Genomic DNA, 12,689 nt, shown 5'->3' with positions numbered 1-12,689 from the left:
ACCGGCATCTGGAAAAGCTCAGACCTGGCCAGTTCAGAGCAGGCACTGGAAGAACGAAGGCGCTGGGGGCAGAAGGGATGTATTGCATGTGAATGACTACTTTGAAAAAATACTTTTTCTTCTTTGATGCTCCCAACAACCCAGTGAGGTGGGCCCAGACAGGGCTGTGGCCCCATTGCTTTGAGGAAGCCAAGGCTCAAAGGTGACATGATTGGCCCAGAGTCACCCAGTCAGGAAATGGAAGCTAAAGACTATGAACACAGCATTGTCAACCCAGGGGTCCAAGTCCCTGCCATCACTACTTTTAGCAGCACAGCAGGCATGGAGTTTGGGCAAAGCAGGACAGGCCTCTGGGTGGGGTTTGCCAGCAGCGACCTGAACAACACGACAACCACTTCTGTGACACAGGTGACTGTGGAGCATATTAGTGTCTGTATACACTAATATGTATTAGTGTCTGTATACACTAATATGTATTAGCCTCCCTGGGCTCCACGCGCCTTGCCCCGCCGAGGCAGGCTCCTGCGGGCGCGGGCCCCTGCACACCATGGCCCCCGGGCGGACAGGGGCCGGCGCCGCCCTGCGCGCCCGCCTGGCGCTGGCCCTTTAGGAAGAAGTTGTGCATCTTTGCCAAGATGAAGTGGGATCTTTGAGGATCTTTGTAGATGAGGCAGGGACACAGTTCGGATGGGCTGTGATGTAACACGTGGGTGAATGAGTGTGCCGCGGTTTGCGGTCCCTACTAGCTGTGTGACCTCGGGCAAGTCACTTCACTTCAATGAGCTTTGGTTTTCTTAATCTATAAAATGGGGTTACTCAGATGCCCCTTTGCGGGACGGGGTTGGGATTGAAAGAAAGAACATAAGTAGAGTGCCTGGCTCAGTGCCAGAATAAAGAAAAATTGCCACCAGCCTGATCAGTCCTCGGCTCCTAAGAGTGAATGAGTCTCAATTGTGGGGCCCTGCTGGCCGATCCCCTTTCCCGCGCCCGTTCCTTCCCTCTCCCTCCTCTGCTGCCTCCTCCCTCCCAGCGCTCCGGCGCTCCAGCAAAGTTCCCAACTTAGTCGACATGACGCGCGGCGCAGCCAATGAGAGGCGGAGCTGGCGTTTTTGGGGGGGCGGGAGGGGTGGGCCCCGCGTCTCCGGTGTCTGCCCTGTTCAGTGAATGGAGAGAGCGAGCGCCGGCCACCTCACCCGGCCGCCCCGTGACCCAGCCGCCGCCGCCGCGCTCCCGAGCCCAGCCCCGAGCCGGACCTCCCCGGGCGCCGTGCCCCACTGCGCTCGCCCCAGGTCCCAAACCCGGCCTGCGCCTCGGGCCGCGGGCCAGCAGGGCCAGGGGGCGCTCGGCACCTGGGCACTCCGAGCGATGCGCAGCGGGGCAGCGCCGGCCCCGCCGATGGAGCTGCTGCCGCCGCCGCCGCCCGGCGCGCCCCGCTCCGCCCGCGCCCCGTGCCCCTGAGCGCCGAGCTCGCTCCTCCTCCGCGCCAACTCCACCGCCCGCTCCGCAGGCCGCCCGTGCTCTTTGCGCGCCTCCCTGGGCTCCACGCGCCTTGCCCCGCCGAGGCAGGCTCCTGCGGGCGCGGGCCCCTGCACACCATGGCCCCCAGGCGGACAGGGGCCGGCGCCGCCCTGCGCGCCCGGCTGGCGCTGGCCTTGGCGCTGGCGAGCGTCCTGAGCGGGCCCCCCGCCGCCGCCTGCCCCACCAAGTGTACCTGCTCCGCCGCCAGCGTGGACTGCCACGGGCTGGGCCTCCGGACTGTTCCCCGGGGCATCCCCCGCAACGCCGAGCGCCTGTGAGTACCCCCGCCCCGCCCCACCCGGGCCACCCACCTGGGTCCCACAGAGGGGGCCCCAGGCGCCAGATCCTTCCTTTCCCCTTGGCCGCGCTGAATGCAGTCTCTGCTCTCACCCTCTCCGGGATCGCGTCCTCCACTCTCTGAGTTGGGGGTCTGTCGCTTTGGGCTGCTTTGGGGAGAGAGGTCTTGAAGCCCCCTGCGAGAGGCGAAGAGCAGTGCCTTTCCAGGGGCGAGGGCTCCAGACTCAGGGCCCGCTGACAGCTTCCAAGGAGAACTCTGGCAGGAGGCGAGGAGAGGAGAGAACACTACAGCCAGCGAGGTCTTAGGGTGAGGGTAAGGGGTCCGCGCTCATTAAAGACGGGGGCGAAGGAGAAAGCTGAAGTATGATGGAGTGTCAGGGCACGGAGACGGGAGAGAGGGCCCGAGGAGACAGAGAACGTCCTGGGGATCAGAATGGGCCAGCCGCTCTCTGGCTGCCCTTGCGAGGAAAGTTGAGAGTGTGTGTGAAGGTCTAACTTCTGAGGAACCTAAGGAATCCAGAGAGGGTGCTTGCAAAACCCGCTCTGCTTGGAGCGCAACCTCGGAGATGCCAAGTTGCAGCCCGGGTGAATTTTTTATGGCTCGGTTATAAAAGCCTCCCCGAACGGGCCGGAGGATGGAAATGCTGACAGCCCTTTAAATGAGACCGAGCGCTGTAATCTTACAAACCGCACTCAGCCTCGGATCCCGGGCTTGGCAGCCAGAGGAGAGGGCTTGGAGAGTGGGGTGGATTGACCCTCGTTTTAACCCCAATTGTGCAACCAAATATTTACTTTTCATATGTCAACGTTTTGGAAACATTTATCATTTTGATCCTCGGACTAAATTCAAAACTGGGACTTCGGGGTGGGCTTTTCCTAGCCCACACTTGGAGAGTGGGGAAGGAGGGAGAAATGGTGGAGGGGGTTGGAACCCGCCTGGGAACACAGCCCAGAAGTGGGTGAGGGTTTACTCTGCTGGGATAGACTTCTCTGCGTCTTGCTCTCCCTCTGTCCCCCTTCCCCACGTGCCCGAGGGGTAGGTGCATGGGGCTTCCATTCTGCCTTCTTGACTGCAAGCTTCTAACTCTGGAAGCCAGTGGCATGAGTCTCAGATGAGTTGTCCTAGAGTGTGTTATTCCTGATAATCACCTCCTGTCACCCCACTTCTCTCCTGCTTACTCTTTATGTGTCCCTGGGTGGAGACTCAATAGAACTGCCTTCCGTTTTCCTGGAGCTTTCCTTTGGCTCAAAACATTTTTTTTTCAAGTGCATTGTTATTGTGTGGGGTTGAACCATGCAATTCTAGGTTAGAGCTGAACTTGCGTTAACACGTATAGAAAACGGGGCTCAGAAATGCAAAATGACTTGCCCAAGGTCACACAGCAAGTTGATGGCAAAAAAGGGCCAGAATCCAGATTTCCACAACTTAATTCAGGCATTATATTTTACCATACTAGTGAAAAACTTGTTTTCGTATACCTATAACTCATAAACTAAATTCGCCTCCCTCCTCACACCAGGGCCAGCCACATGAGTTAGTGAAATAATAACTGAGGCTAATGTGTAATGAAAGCTTAGCGTGTCTCGATTTGTTCACATGTGTTATCTCACTGAATCTCTGCAACAGTCTTGTTAGTTACATAGGTAGTACATATTATTCCACTTTACAGTTAAGCCGTCTTGTCATCTGCTCAAGGTCATGTAGCTAGTTAAGTGTTTGAATTCGAGCATATCTGGCTCCTAAGTCCATACCCCTATCACTTTGCTGGACATCTTTGGAACAAGGGTCAGTTTGGGCCAAGACCTGTAAGCAGACAGTCCTGTGAAAGTTCTGGCTGGGTTCTGGTCTTAGAATAGGCTGCTGTTGCTGCTCCTTCGGGTGTACCCTGCAAACATCAGCTTGCTTTGACATTAGCTCTCCTATTTAGGGTCTTGGGACTGTTTCTCTCCCATCTTCACAATCATGTTGCGTGTTTGGGAAACCAAGAAGAGTGGGCCCCTTTCCTTCTACTGTGGAGGAAGTCTTCAAAACCTGCAGGCACGGCACCGCAGCCAGCGTGCCACTCGGCCACCTCCCCCAGGAGCCCCAGGCAGCTTAGGGCTGCCCATCTGCTCCACCTTGGAAGAAACTGGGTGGAGACTGGAGGCCTGGGCATTCCCGTGGGCTCCCTGCTGCACTCATCGTCGCTGGCAGGCACTGGCAGAGTAGGAAGTCCTTTGGGATATCAGAGTCTCATCTGCCTTGGTTTGGTCACTGGTGCTGCTTTGGCTGGGGTGCGTGGGGTGGTGCGGCTGCCCAGGCTGCCTCCCCATTCTAGTTGCCTTCCTCCCCAGGAGAGGGGGCAGCCTTTAGAAGCAAGCTGGGTCAGGACGACTGCAGGGGTTAGGAGCAGCCCACTAAGAGTCCTTCACCACCCCTCACCCTCTCAGTGAACTCAGATGTAGCATTTCAATTCTGCAAACTCTTGGGGGGATATTGGCATTTCTAACCTATACTCAGGATTTCTTTAGGAAGGAACTTCTCATTCATTCCTCCCTTCATTCATTCAACAAACATTACTTGAGCCTCTATTGCGTTCCGGTTACTGTATATAAAATCAGTGCATATACAGAAGAAAACCAGCAATTCAACTTAAAGAATGTAAGCAAAGAATGGAGGAGGGAAGCTTCCTTTAGTGAGCCTTTTCAACTTCCACGGCTTATTTTTTTCATGGGGCGTAAGTTTTGTCAGCACTGCGTTCAGATGCTCCGGACCTTTCTAAAATCCAGTTTTCTGATCTCAAATGTTTATGTTATGTTTTATAACAAAGAAGCAATTTTTCCCTCTTCATTCCTGCTGCTCTACCTCCCAAAGAGGCTTTTATGAAGGGGTGTGTGTGTGTGTAGTTGTTGCTTCTCTGGGTGTTTTTGACTTCTGAGACCTCATCCCCTTTCCGTTAAGGAAAACCCACATGGGGATAATGTGGTCACTGTTTGGACTTTGCTTCAGGCCTGGAGTGGGCCTGTTAAATTGTTCATAATTAAGCCGGTATCAGAGCTGGGGGTCTGTGTTCCAGTGTCTTCTCCATAATGTCAGCACATCACACAGAAAGGGAAACTCTCTGTCGTTTATAAACTACTGACAATTTTTTTTCCCTCAGTGAGGAGGTGACACCCACAAGAAAGCTAAATAAACACAGAGGAGAATTCAGTGTAATTTATTATCCATGCAGCAGAGAGAGAGGACAAGAGGTGAGGAAGTGAGTGGTGCTGCGTGAGACAACACATTCACTGTGGAGCACTGAGTAAATAGATGTTGCCTTTACCCCTCTGAGTACAAAAGGAGCCCACAGATGTAATTCTTCTCCAACCACAATCTCAGCCTGGAAAAAGAGGCGACAGATGAAAATGAACTCTCACGCGGGGCCCCTCTCCCCGTCCTGCCTAAAGGCAGGCAGAGGCCCGCTTCTCACCCGCGGTGAGGTGGTGGCCTGAACAGCGGAGTGGGGCAAGAGTGGACATCTTTGGTTTTTCACTTGGCTCTGGAACATGCTGGAGACTGTTGTATTTAAATAAACATTTCCTGTTTGCGAAGGAAAGCGGGCGAAGGGCTGAAACGTGAGAATGTGGTAACTTAATTTTCTCCATCACTCCAGATGACGGCAAGCTTCGCCAGTGGTTGGGTCCAATAAAAACCGACACCATGTCATAGGCTTTCTCTTACTTGACCACAGAGGTCCTGAGGTCAAGTGGGAGACTTTCCAAGATGCTCAACAGCCAAGCCCTGTGTCCTGGTTCTCCCAGCCCTCAGGACCAGCTCAGAGGACCCGGGGCAAGCTGGTGGATCATGGCGCTGATCTGGGCCATGATAAGGTGGCCTTTCAGGGAAGCACAGTGCTCTCTGGCTGAGTCTCCTGGGCTCGACGTGAACAGCTGAGCACACCTGCCTCCAGTGTGCGGTGCAACTCTAAACAGATTGCTTTACCTCTCTGGGCCTCATTTTCCTGAAAGTAGAATTCTAATAGAGTCTAAATGTTTTTCCGTGTATAGTCTGCAGTTCGCTGGTGAACTGTCAGGGTCCTTTTCCCCAGTGCCTAGAGTAGTGCCTGGTGCTTAGTAGATTTTCAAAAGTATGTGTTGAGTAAATGAATGATGAGTCTCAAAAATACAAGTCTTTCTTTAGTTCTTACAAGCGAAAGATGGGCAATTATAGATTTGCATTTTTATGTATAGCTAAGGGTTACTTAGTATTACCTATTACATGAGTCATTAAGGGTTTCTAAAATCTGGCTTTCATGCACTAAAATTATTGCCTTACTAGAGTTACCAAGGACTCCTAATGAGCGATCCCCTCTGGAGTCTGGTTGCCAGGTGTTGCTTAGCAACCTTGCAAAACTCCTACTGTGCACATGCCCGTGAAAAGAGCTGGAAATCCTGAACACTTAAACCATAGGCCTTTCTAATCAGGAGCTCATCACCTTCATCCCGCGCTCTCTGTGGTGTCTGATTGCTGCTCTTGTATTAATTGATGTGTTCGTAGGATCATTATTAAGTTTTGCTTTTGCCGATCATCTAGGTCTTATATTATTTCTGCATTTTGGCCATTTTGATTGTTTTGTTTCTCTCCAGTTCGGTGTGTTGTCACTGAGTCCTCTCTCCTCTGAAAATGAGAATGATGGGTCTGAGAGTCGTGGGATCTTCTGCGCCGACTCAATGGGCCATGGCCAAAGGTCTCAGAGCCCCGTGCCTAGTGGTTCAGGTGCGGGATCTGGAGACACACAGCTCTGGTGTGAATTCTGGCTCTGTTACGTCTTTGCTGTGGCCCCATAGGTGGGTTACTCCACTCCTCTGGGCTGCAGTCGGTTTAATCCCTTGTACCGTATTTCCACACCTGTGATACGAGGATGATAACTGCACTGGCTCCATGGGAATGTTGTGAACGTGGCCTGAGGCAATCCATGTAATGCATGCAGCACGGGGCCCAGCACATTTTTTCTCCAACTGCTCTTTCTTACCTGTAACGTGTGCACTGTAAACGTGCCTCTTGCAGATGATTAAATGAAATAGCCTACAGGAAGTGCTTAACCCAGTACTGGCACATAGGCCTCCACCAACTGTTAATGATAGTGACCATGGCTGTTGTTTCCATTTCTTCATCTCAGGCTTCATCCAGCTGGAAGGTTTGAGATGCCCACTCTAAATGTGCCCTGTCGGGGCCACTTCCTTGCCTGCATGTAGGCTGTGCCCAACGCCCTCATGCCTGGCCCCCTCCCCCTCCTCTCCAGCTAAGCCCAGGTTGGCCTCCCTTCCATAAAAAGGGGATTATGGTTGAAGTGGTTTATATCTTTTCCATGGGCGTGCTGCTTTGTGGTATATTTAAATAAGGAATGCTTTTTATTTATTTATTTTTGGAGGTTGGATTTTCATGGAGAATTTTTGGCCCTGACTTTTTTTTTAATGCTCATTCCTTCTGTTTTCCCTAAATACCTCCTTTTACTGACTTCCCGTGTCTGCCTCCGTTACTGCTTTTACTTGAAACAGCTGTATTTACTAGCATGCTCCACCCTCATTATGTAAGGTGGTCTTAACCCTTTTTAGAACGGCTGGAAAGAAAAAAACAAGGCATGGAGGCTTTTCCAGAGAGCTTTTCTGGAGCACCCCTAATTCCAGATAGGATAGATGCAGAGGGCGCCCTGCTGTGGCGCACGGTGCTGAGTTTTCAAGGCTCTCCATTATTCGTCATTCTCCGGCCTTAAATTGAAATCAGCCTTGCCCAGGTGGGAAGAGCTTGTAGTAGGAATCCTCTGCATCTCTGTTCTGAAGACCTGGATTGTGTTTTGTAACTACTGTTATTGCTGGTCTGCCAAAGGCTGTACTTTCCTCCCCACTCACTGTGGTCTTCAGAGTTCTGTTGCCAGTATCATATTTGATGCAGCCGTTCCCTGGGAAGCATTGGTCTAGGGGTGTGTGATTAAAAATCCCCAAAACTGAACAGCTTGGGAGGTGGGAAAAATAATGATCTCTGTTGGTAAACGTGTGGACTCCAGAACCAGACAGGGCTCAAATCCTGGTTTCACTACTTACTAGCTGGGCGACCTCAATTTCCTCATTTGTAAAATGGGAATAATAAAAATACCCTGTTCATAGGATGCTGTGTATTGAATTAACTCACATAGACTGCCTGGATCACAGTGCGTCCTCCATAAATATTCCTATCATTATTACTATCATAATTCTTAATGGCTGTAGTCATCCTTCCAGAGCATGCTCAAGATAAAACCTGATTAGGGAAAATATGGATTGTCAGGGTTGAAAGGGGTCCTCTTGTCCAAGTTCCAACCACGTGCTGGTTGATCTTCCACCAACATAATTTTGGAGAAAATAGTCATTCTCTTGATTACGTCCAGTGGTGAGGAACTCAGTTCTTCCTAAAGCAATTTATTCCATTTTTAAAAACAGTACTAAAAAGAAATTTTTCTTTGTTGGGGCTTCAGCATATCTTTCATTACTTGTTATTACACAGAGAAAGTATAATTCTTTTTCCAAATGATAGGATTTCAAAAATCTTATTGCTGTTGTGTTTCTCACCACCCATTTACCCAAGTCTTCCATAAACTTTCATGATTACCTCGACTATTCTGTGTGTGTTAGACTTTGACACAGGCCCTCTTCCCATTCCTAGTTACCTTCCTCTGAATAGGTTCCAGTCTTCTTTGCCTCGTATTAGTTAGAATGAGACCTTCCAATCCCTCCCCATCTTGACCTCTGTCGGTGCATACTAAAGGGACATTTCACTTTGGGCAGCCATGCCCGTGGGTTGGCTCATTTTGACTAGGCTGTTCACTGCATCACCAGGTCTCCTCTGCCCTCCCTCTGCTGTTGATCCCATCTTTCCCGCATCCCAGACTTGTGTGGTTGACTTTTTGGGGTCTAAGTGCAACACTTTGCGTTTATCCTAATTAAATTTTGGCAAATAGTTTCATTTCATCAGCTTTTCAGGAACATTTTCTATTTTCATTTTCTCATCTAGCATATTAACCCTCCTCTCCCCATTTCCTCTGCAATTTCAGTGAGCTTCCCTATGGATCTTGATCCAGGTTTTCAATATAATCAGCAGAGTCTTCTCTGCTTTTTTCAAAGTCTTTCTAAGGTCTGGAGTGTGGATTACATAAATATATTGTCCTATTCTTTCTGGCTGAGGTGGATGAAAATGCTGAGGTCTTATTAGCCTGTAGCATCTTCTTTCTCTGGGGTTCTCTTGTTCATATTTTCTCTGGAATGAATTCCTATTAATGCTTAAGTCCTCTATTTGTTGCACTTTCTCTAAACTCGTCGTTTCTTGTAGCACTTTCCATCACGACTTTAGCTTCATCCTGGCCCTATTAGGCTGGTGCCAGGAGCCCCCATCAGCATGGGATGTGGGGTGTGTGTGTGTGTGTGTGTGTGTGTGTGTGTGTGTGTAGGTGTGTGTGTGTTATTCTCTCCTGTAAAGTGTTCTAGCCTGAGAAATTCTGTCAGTAGCAGAGCTCAGCTGAGAAGCCTCAGTTTCTCAAAGTGATTTTCTTTAACACCTTGGGTGCCCACTGGCACGGGGCACATGTGCCTGAGTAGGGCTGGGAATGAGTGTGACGGAGGATGAAGCATAGAGGACTCTCCCCAAATCTCCAAAAATAACAATAATAATGACAACAACAGTCACCACCATCACAACAGCTCCCATTTATTGAGCTCCTCTCTGTGCCTGGCACTGCTCTCACATTTTACAGGCGTGGGCTCACTTAATCTAACAACCATGTGAGGCAGGAACTGATACTGTCCTCATTTTACAGATGAGGAAACTGAGTCAGAGACTGAAGTAACTTTCCCAGGTAGGAGCAGTGGAGTCAGGGTTCATCCAGGCAGGCTAGTCTCAGGTCTGTGCTGCAACCGCTGGTCATGTCATTTCTCTCAAAATCTTTTAAGTCAGCCCCCTTCTCTGTCTTCCAAACCCAATTCTCAGAGAACATCCAGAAGAAATAAAAAATAAAACAATGAGTCCCAGTTGAATCAGTGAACACCTATCGATGCGAGGCATCCCAGTGCTATGTTCTGGATGCCTGGTGAAAGAGCCACGTCCAGTATGGGCACGTAGGTGGCATTCAGGTTGGAGCTTGAGGGTGCATAGGATTCCCATAGGTAATGAGAACGTGATCCAGATTCACAGAAGTTCGTGGTTACATGGAACTTATGAGACCCAGAGCCCAATTTAAAGTGATAGGAGCTGTGCTCTAGGAAGTTTCATCTAACAGGTGTGTTTAGAAGAGAATCCAGTAGATCAAGTCTTAGGAAAAATATCACCATAATTATGTGGCTAATTATTAATTTTATTTTGGATTTGAGAGGATAAACCATCCCAGAACAGTTCTGAGGAGTCTTCTTAACTAGTATTTTCCCCCACAAGTATCTGCTGAAATTTTGGCAGAGATTGCTTCCTTTCCAGTTAGATGTACTACTCACCTTCTCTCAGCCATGATCTCTGGGCTCCTCGACCCTGAGATTGGGTCCTACTAGAACAGGATGCATATAAGATGTATCCTGGCTGGAGTGAACGTGACTTCACTTTTCACTTGTCACTGCGTGTGTGGGCTCAGACTCCTCTTCTCTTGTCCAAAACGCCAGTCTGGGTTCCTGACCCCTGATTCATTCTGCACTTTGGCAGCACTGTGGATTGTGGTTCCTGAAAGTCTGCCAGCACATTTAACTACCCACCTTGACTTCCTCTTACTTTTTTTGGCCTCCCTGGTGCCTGTCTGCCACCCAGCATCCCCACTGCTTGCTCCCCTGCCCTCTAGAATGAGTGTGTGCCCTGACTCAGGCTGGTCTGCATGGTGTGGAGTCCATGGTCTTCTTCTAATGTGAGGTTTGTGGGCTTGACCATGAACTTGTGCATCTTGGGCATCTCTCCCTGAGCCTGAGCTGTTCCTTGCCCCTGCCTTGACCCTTCCAGCTTGGTTTCTTGTCCTCTCCTGCCTTCCATGTAATTCTCTGTAGCCTTGGTACTGAATTTGGACTTTCACCATCTAAGTCTCAGGTCCTGAGATTGGATCTCAGGAGGATCTTTGTGGCCCGGCCCTTCATTGGAGACTGGAGACTCCCAACCCATGGCTATGTCCTGGAAACAGCCTCAGCCTTCGTCTTCATGGCCATCTGAAGCCGTTTGTGATGCCTGGGGTGGTATGTTGGGGTGTTCTGGGGCTGGGCTCTTTGAATGATGAATTATCTACAATGTGCTCCTGAGCTCCCTGCAACCCAAGCAGAGAAGGGAGCAGATTGTTGTGCGATTGAAAAGTTCAGCAATGTCAACTTCATTGGAGCGCTATCCTGCTCAGAAATGTGTTGCAGAAGTTTCTGGACTGTCTAGCACTTTCCTGACATTCTTTTTTCTCCTCCCCATCTCTGCCCAGCTCTAGAATGTAGGTAGAAGAGTGTTTTGTATACGGGGTTTCTAAACGCTATTAGTAAGAAACCAATGGGGAATTCAGTTGGCTGTAACCTTAAATGAGTAAAAAGACGTAGGCAGAATCCTGGTTTCCATCATTTTTTTAAACTGCAGGACCTTGTAGGAGTATCTTTCCAAGACTTGTTGTCTCATATGTAACCTTTAGAATGGTAGGAATGACACTTCTCTCAGGGAGCTGATGCAAGGTTTAAATGAGATCAGATGTCTGCAAATGCCTCCTAGATTTACTGCTGTGTGAGTACCTTAATGAGTCCACCCACAATATCTGATTTTAACCGCTAAATCCTGTATCTGAAAGATGATCAGGATTCATCTTAGAATCTTGCATTTACAGATGAGGAAACTGGACGAGCTCCAAAACCTTGCTCAGAGTCCCGCATGTCCTGGAACTCTTACTCAAGTTTTTTTTTTTTTTTTTTCATGTATCAAGATGTGTCTTTTACAAATGCAAATATAGCCTCACACCAGCCATGTCAGCAACTCAACCAGGTGGAGTTTAGAGGACTTCTTGCCTAATTAGTAAGGGTAATTAATAAGTGGCAGCATCCATGACAGTCGGCCCAAATAAGGGGCCCTATGAAGGATGGAGTCATTGAAAGGAGCCGTTTATTGAGTGCTTACTATGTGCCAGGAACAGTGATGAATAAGGCAAGTGAAATGTCCTCACACTAGAACAGCTCAAAATAGTATAGAAATCAGTCTGAGCTGTCCCTTCCCACCAAATGACTGACAAGGCGGAGGCCCCCCCATGCTAGGTTCAGAAAGGAGATTTATGGGATGCTGAGGGAAATGCCAGAACCATGGAGGATGAGACACCGAGCCTTCAGTAACCACTGAGGAAAGCAAGCCCCACTCATCCCTTTTAGTGGGTACAGATAGGCAGGATAAATCACATATCATTAAACAAAGAAAAATAGTATAACTGAAATTAAAAAAAAACTCATGGGGAAAATATTAATCTGAGAACAATTGTATCCGAGAAAGCATTCAAGATGCCTTCGCAGCTAGCTGGCAAACAGCACAAGTTCTGCATTTTATTAGAGTCCTGAGTCTGTAGAACACTGACCTTATTTGAGAAGCATTTCGTAAACACTGACACACAGCACAGCAGCATCTGAGGCCAGGAGGAGATACAGGGCCTCCTTTGGGAGGCAGCTTTCCCTCCTCGGCTGTTCCAGCTGTAACTAGACCATTGGACATTGTTTCCCTGGGGTGTTAGTTTCCTTATTCTTCTCTCTTATGTTTAACTAAGCAGGTAGGAGTTTTCCCAGGGGACAACGAGGGAGGGGCTTTGGATTGAGAATTGCTCTCTGGGCAGATTTGCCCAGGAGTGGGGTGGGCTATGGGGAAGACTTGGCTTTGAGGGGAAGGGTCTGAGAACTTTCATTTGGCCAAG

General features: G+C 49.5%; 1 protein-coding gene across 1 annotated transcript in view; it reads left to right on the top strand.

Annotated features, from left to right (window-relative positions):
• The first annotated feature begins 1,219 nt into the window (after window positions 1-1,219).
• SLIT3 (slit guidance ligand 3) overlaps window positions 1,220-12,689 on the top strand; it is a 598,986-nt gene continuing 587,516 nt past the window's right edge. Inside the window, exon 1 of the mRNA XM_058545649.1 lies at window positions 1,220-1,792. Coding sequence (XP_058401632.1) covers window positions 1,596-1,792 — 197 coding nt within the window. The 5' untranslated portion in view covers window positions 1,220-1,595. The remainder of the gene's footprint in view (window positions 1,793-12,689) is intronic.

Source organism: Diceros bicornis, chromosome 1 (assembly GCF_020826845.1).
Source record: "Diceros bicornis minor isolate mBicDic1 chromosome 1, mDicBic1.mat.cur, whole genome shotgun sequence".
NCBI lineage: Eukaryota > Metazoa > Chordata > Mammalia > Perissodactyla > Rhinocerotidae > Diceros > Diceros bicornis.
Note: the sequence above shows the minus strand (reverse complement) of the source record. Positions and strands in the feature narration are given on the sequence as shown.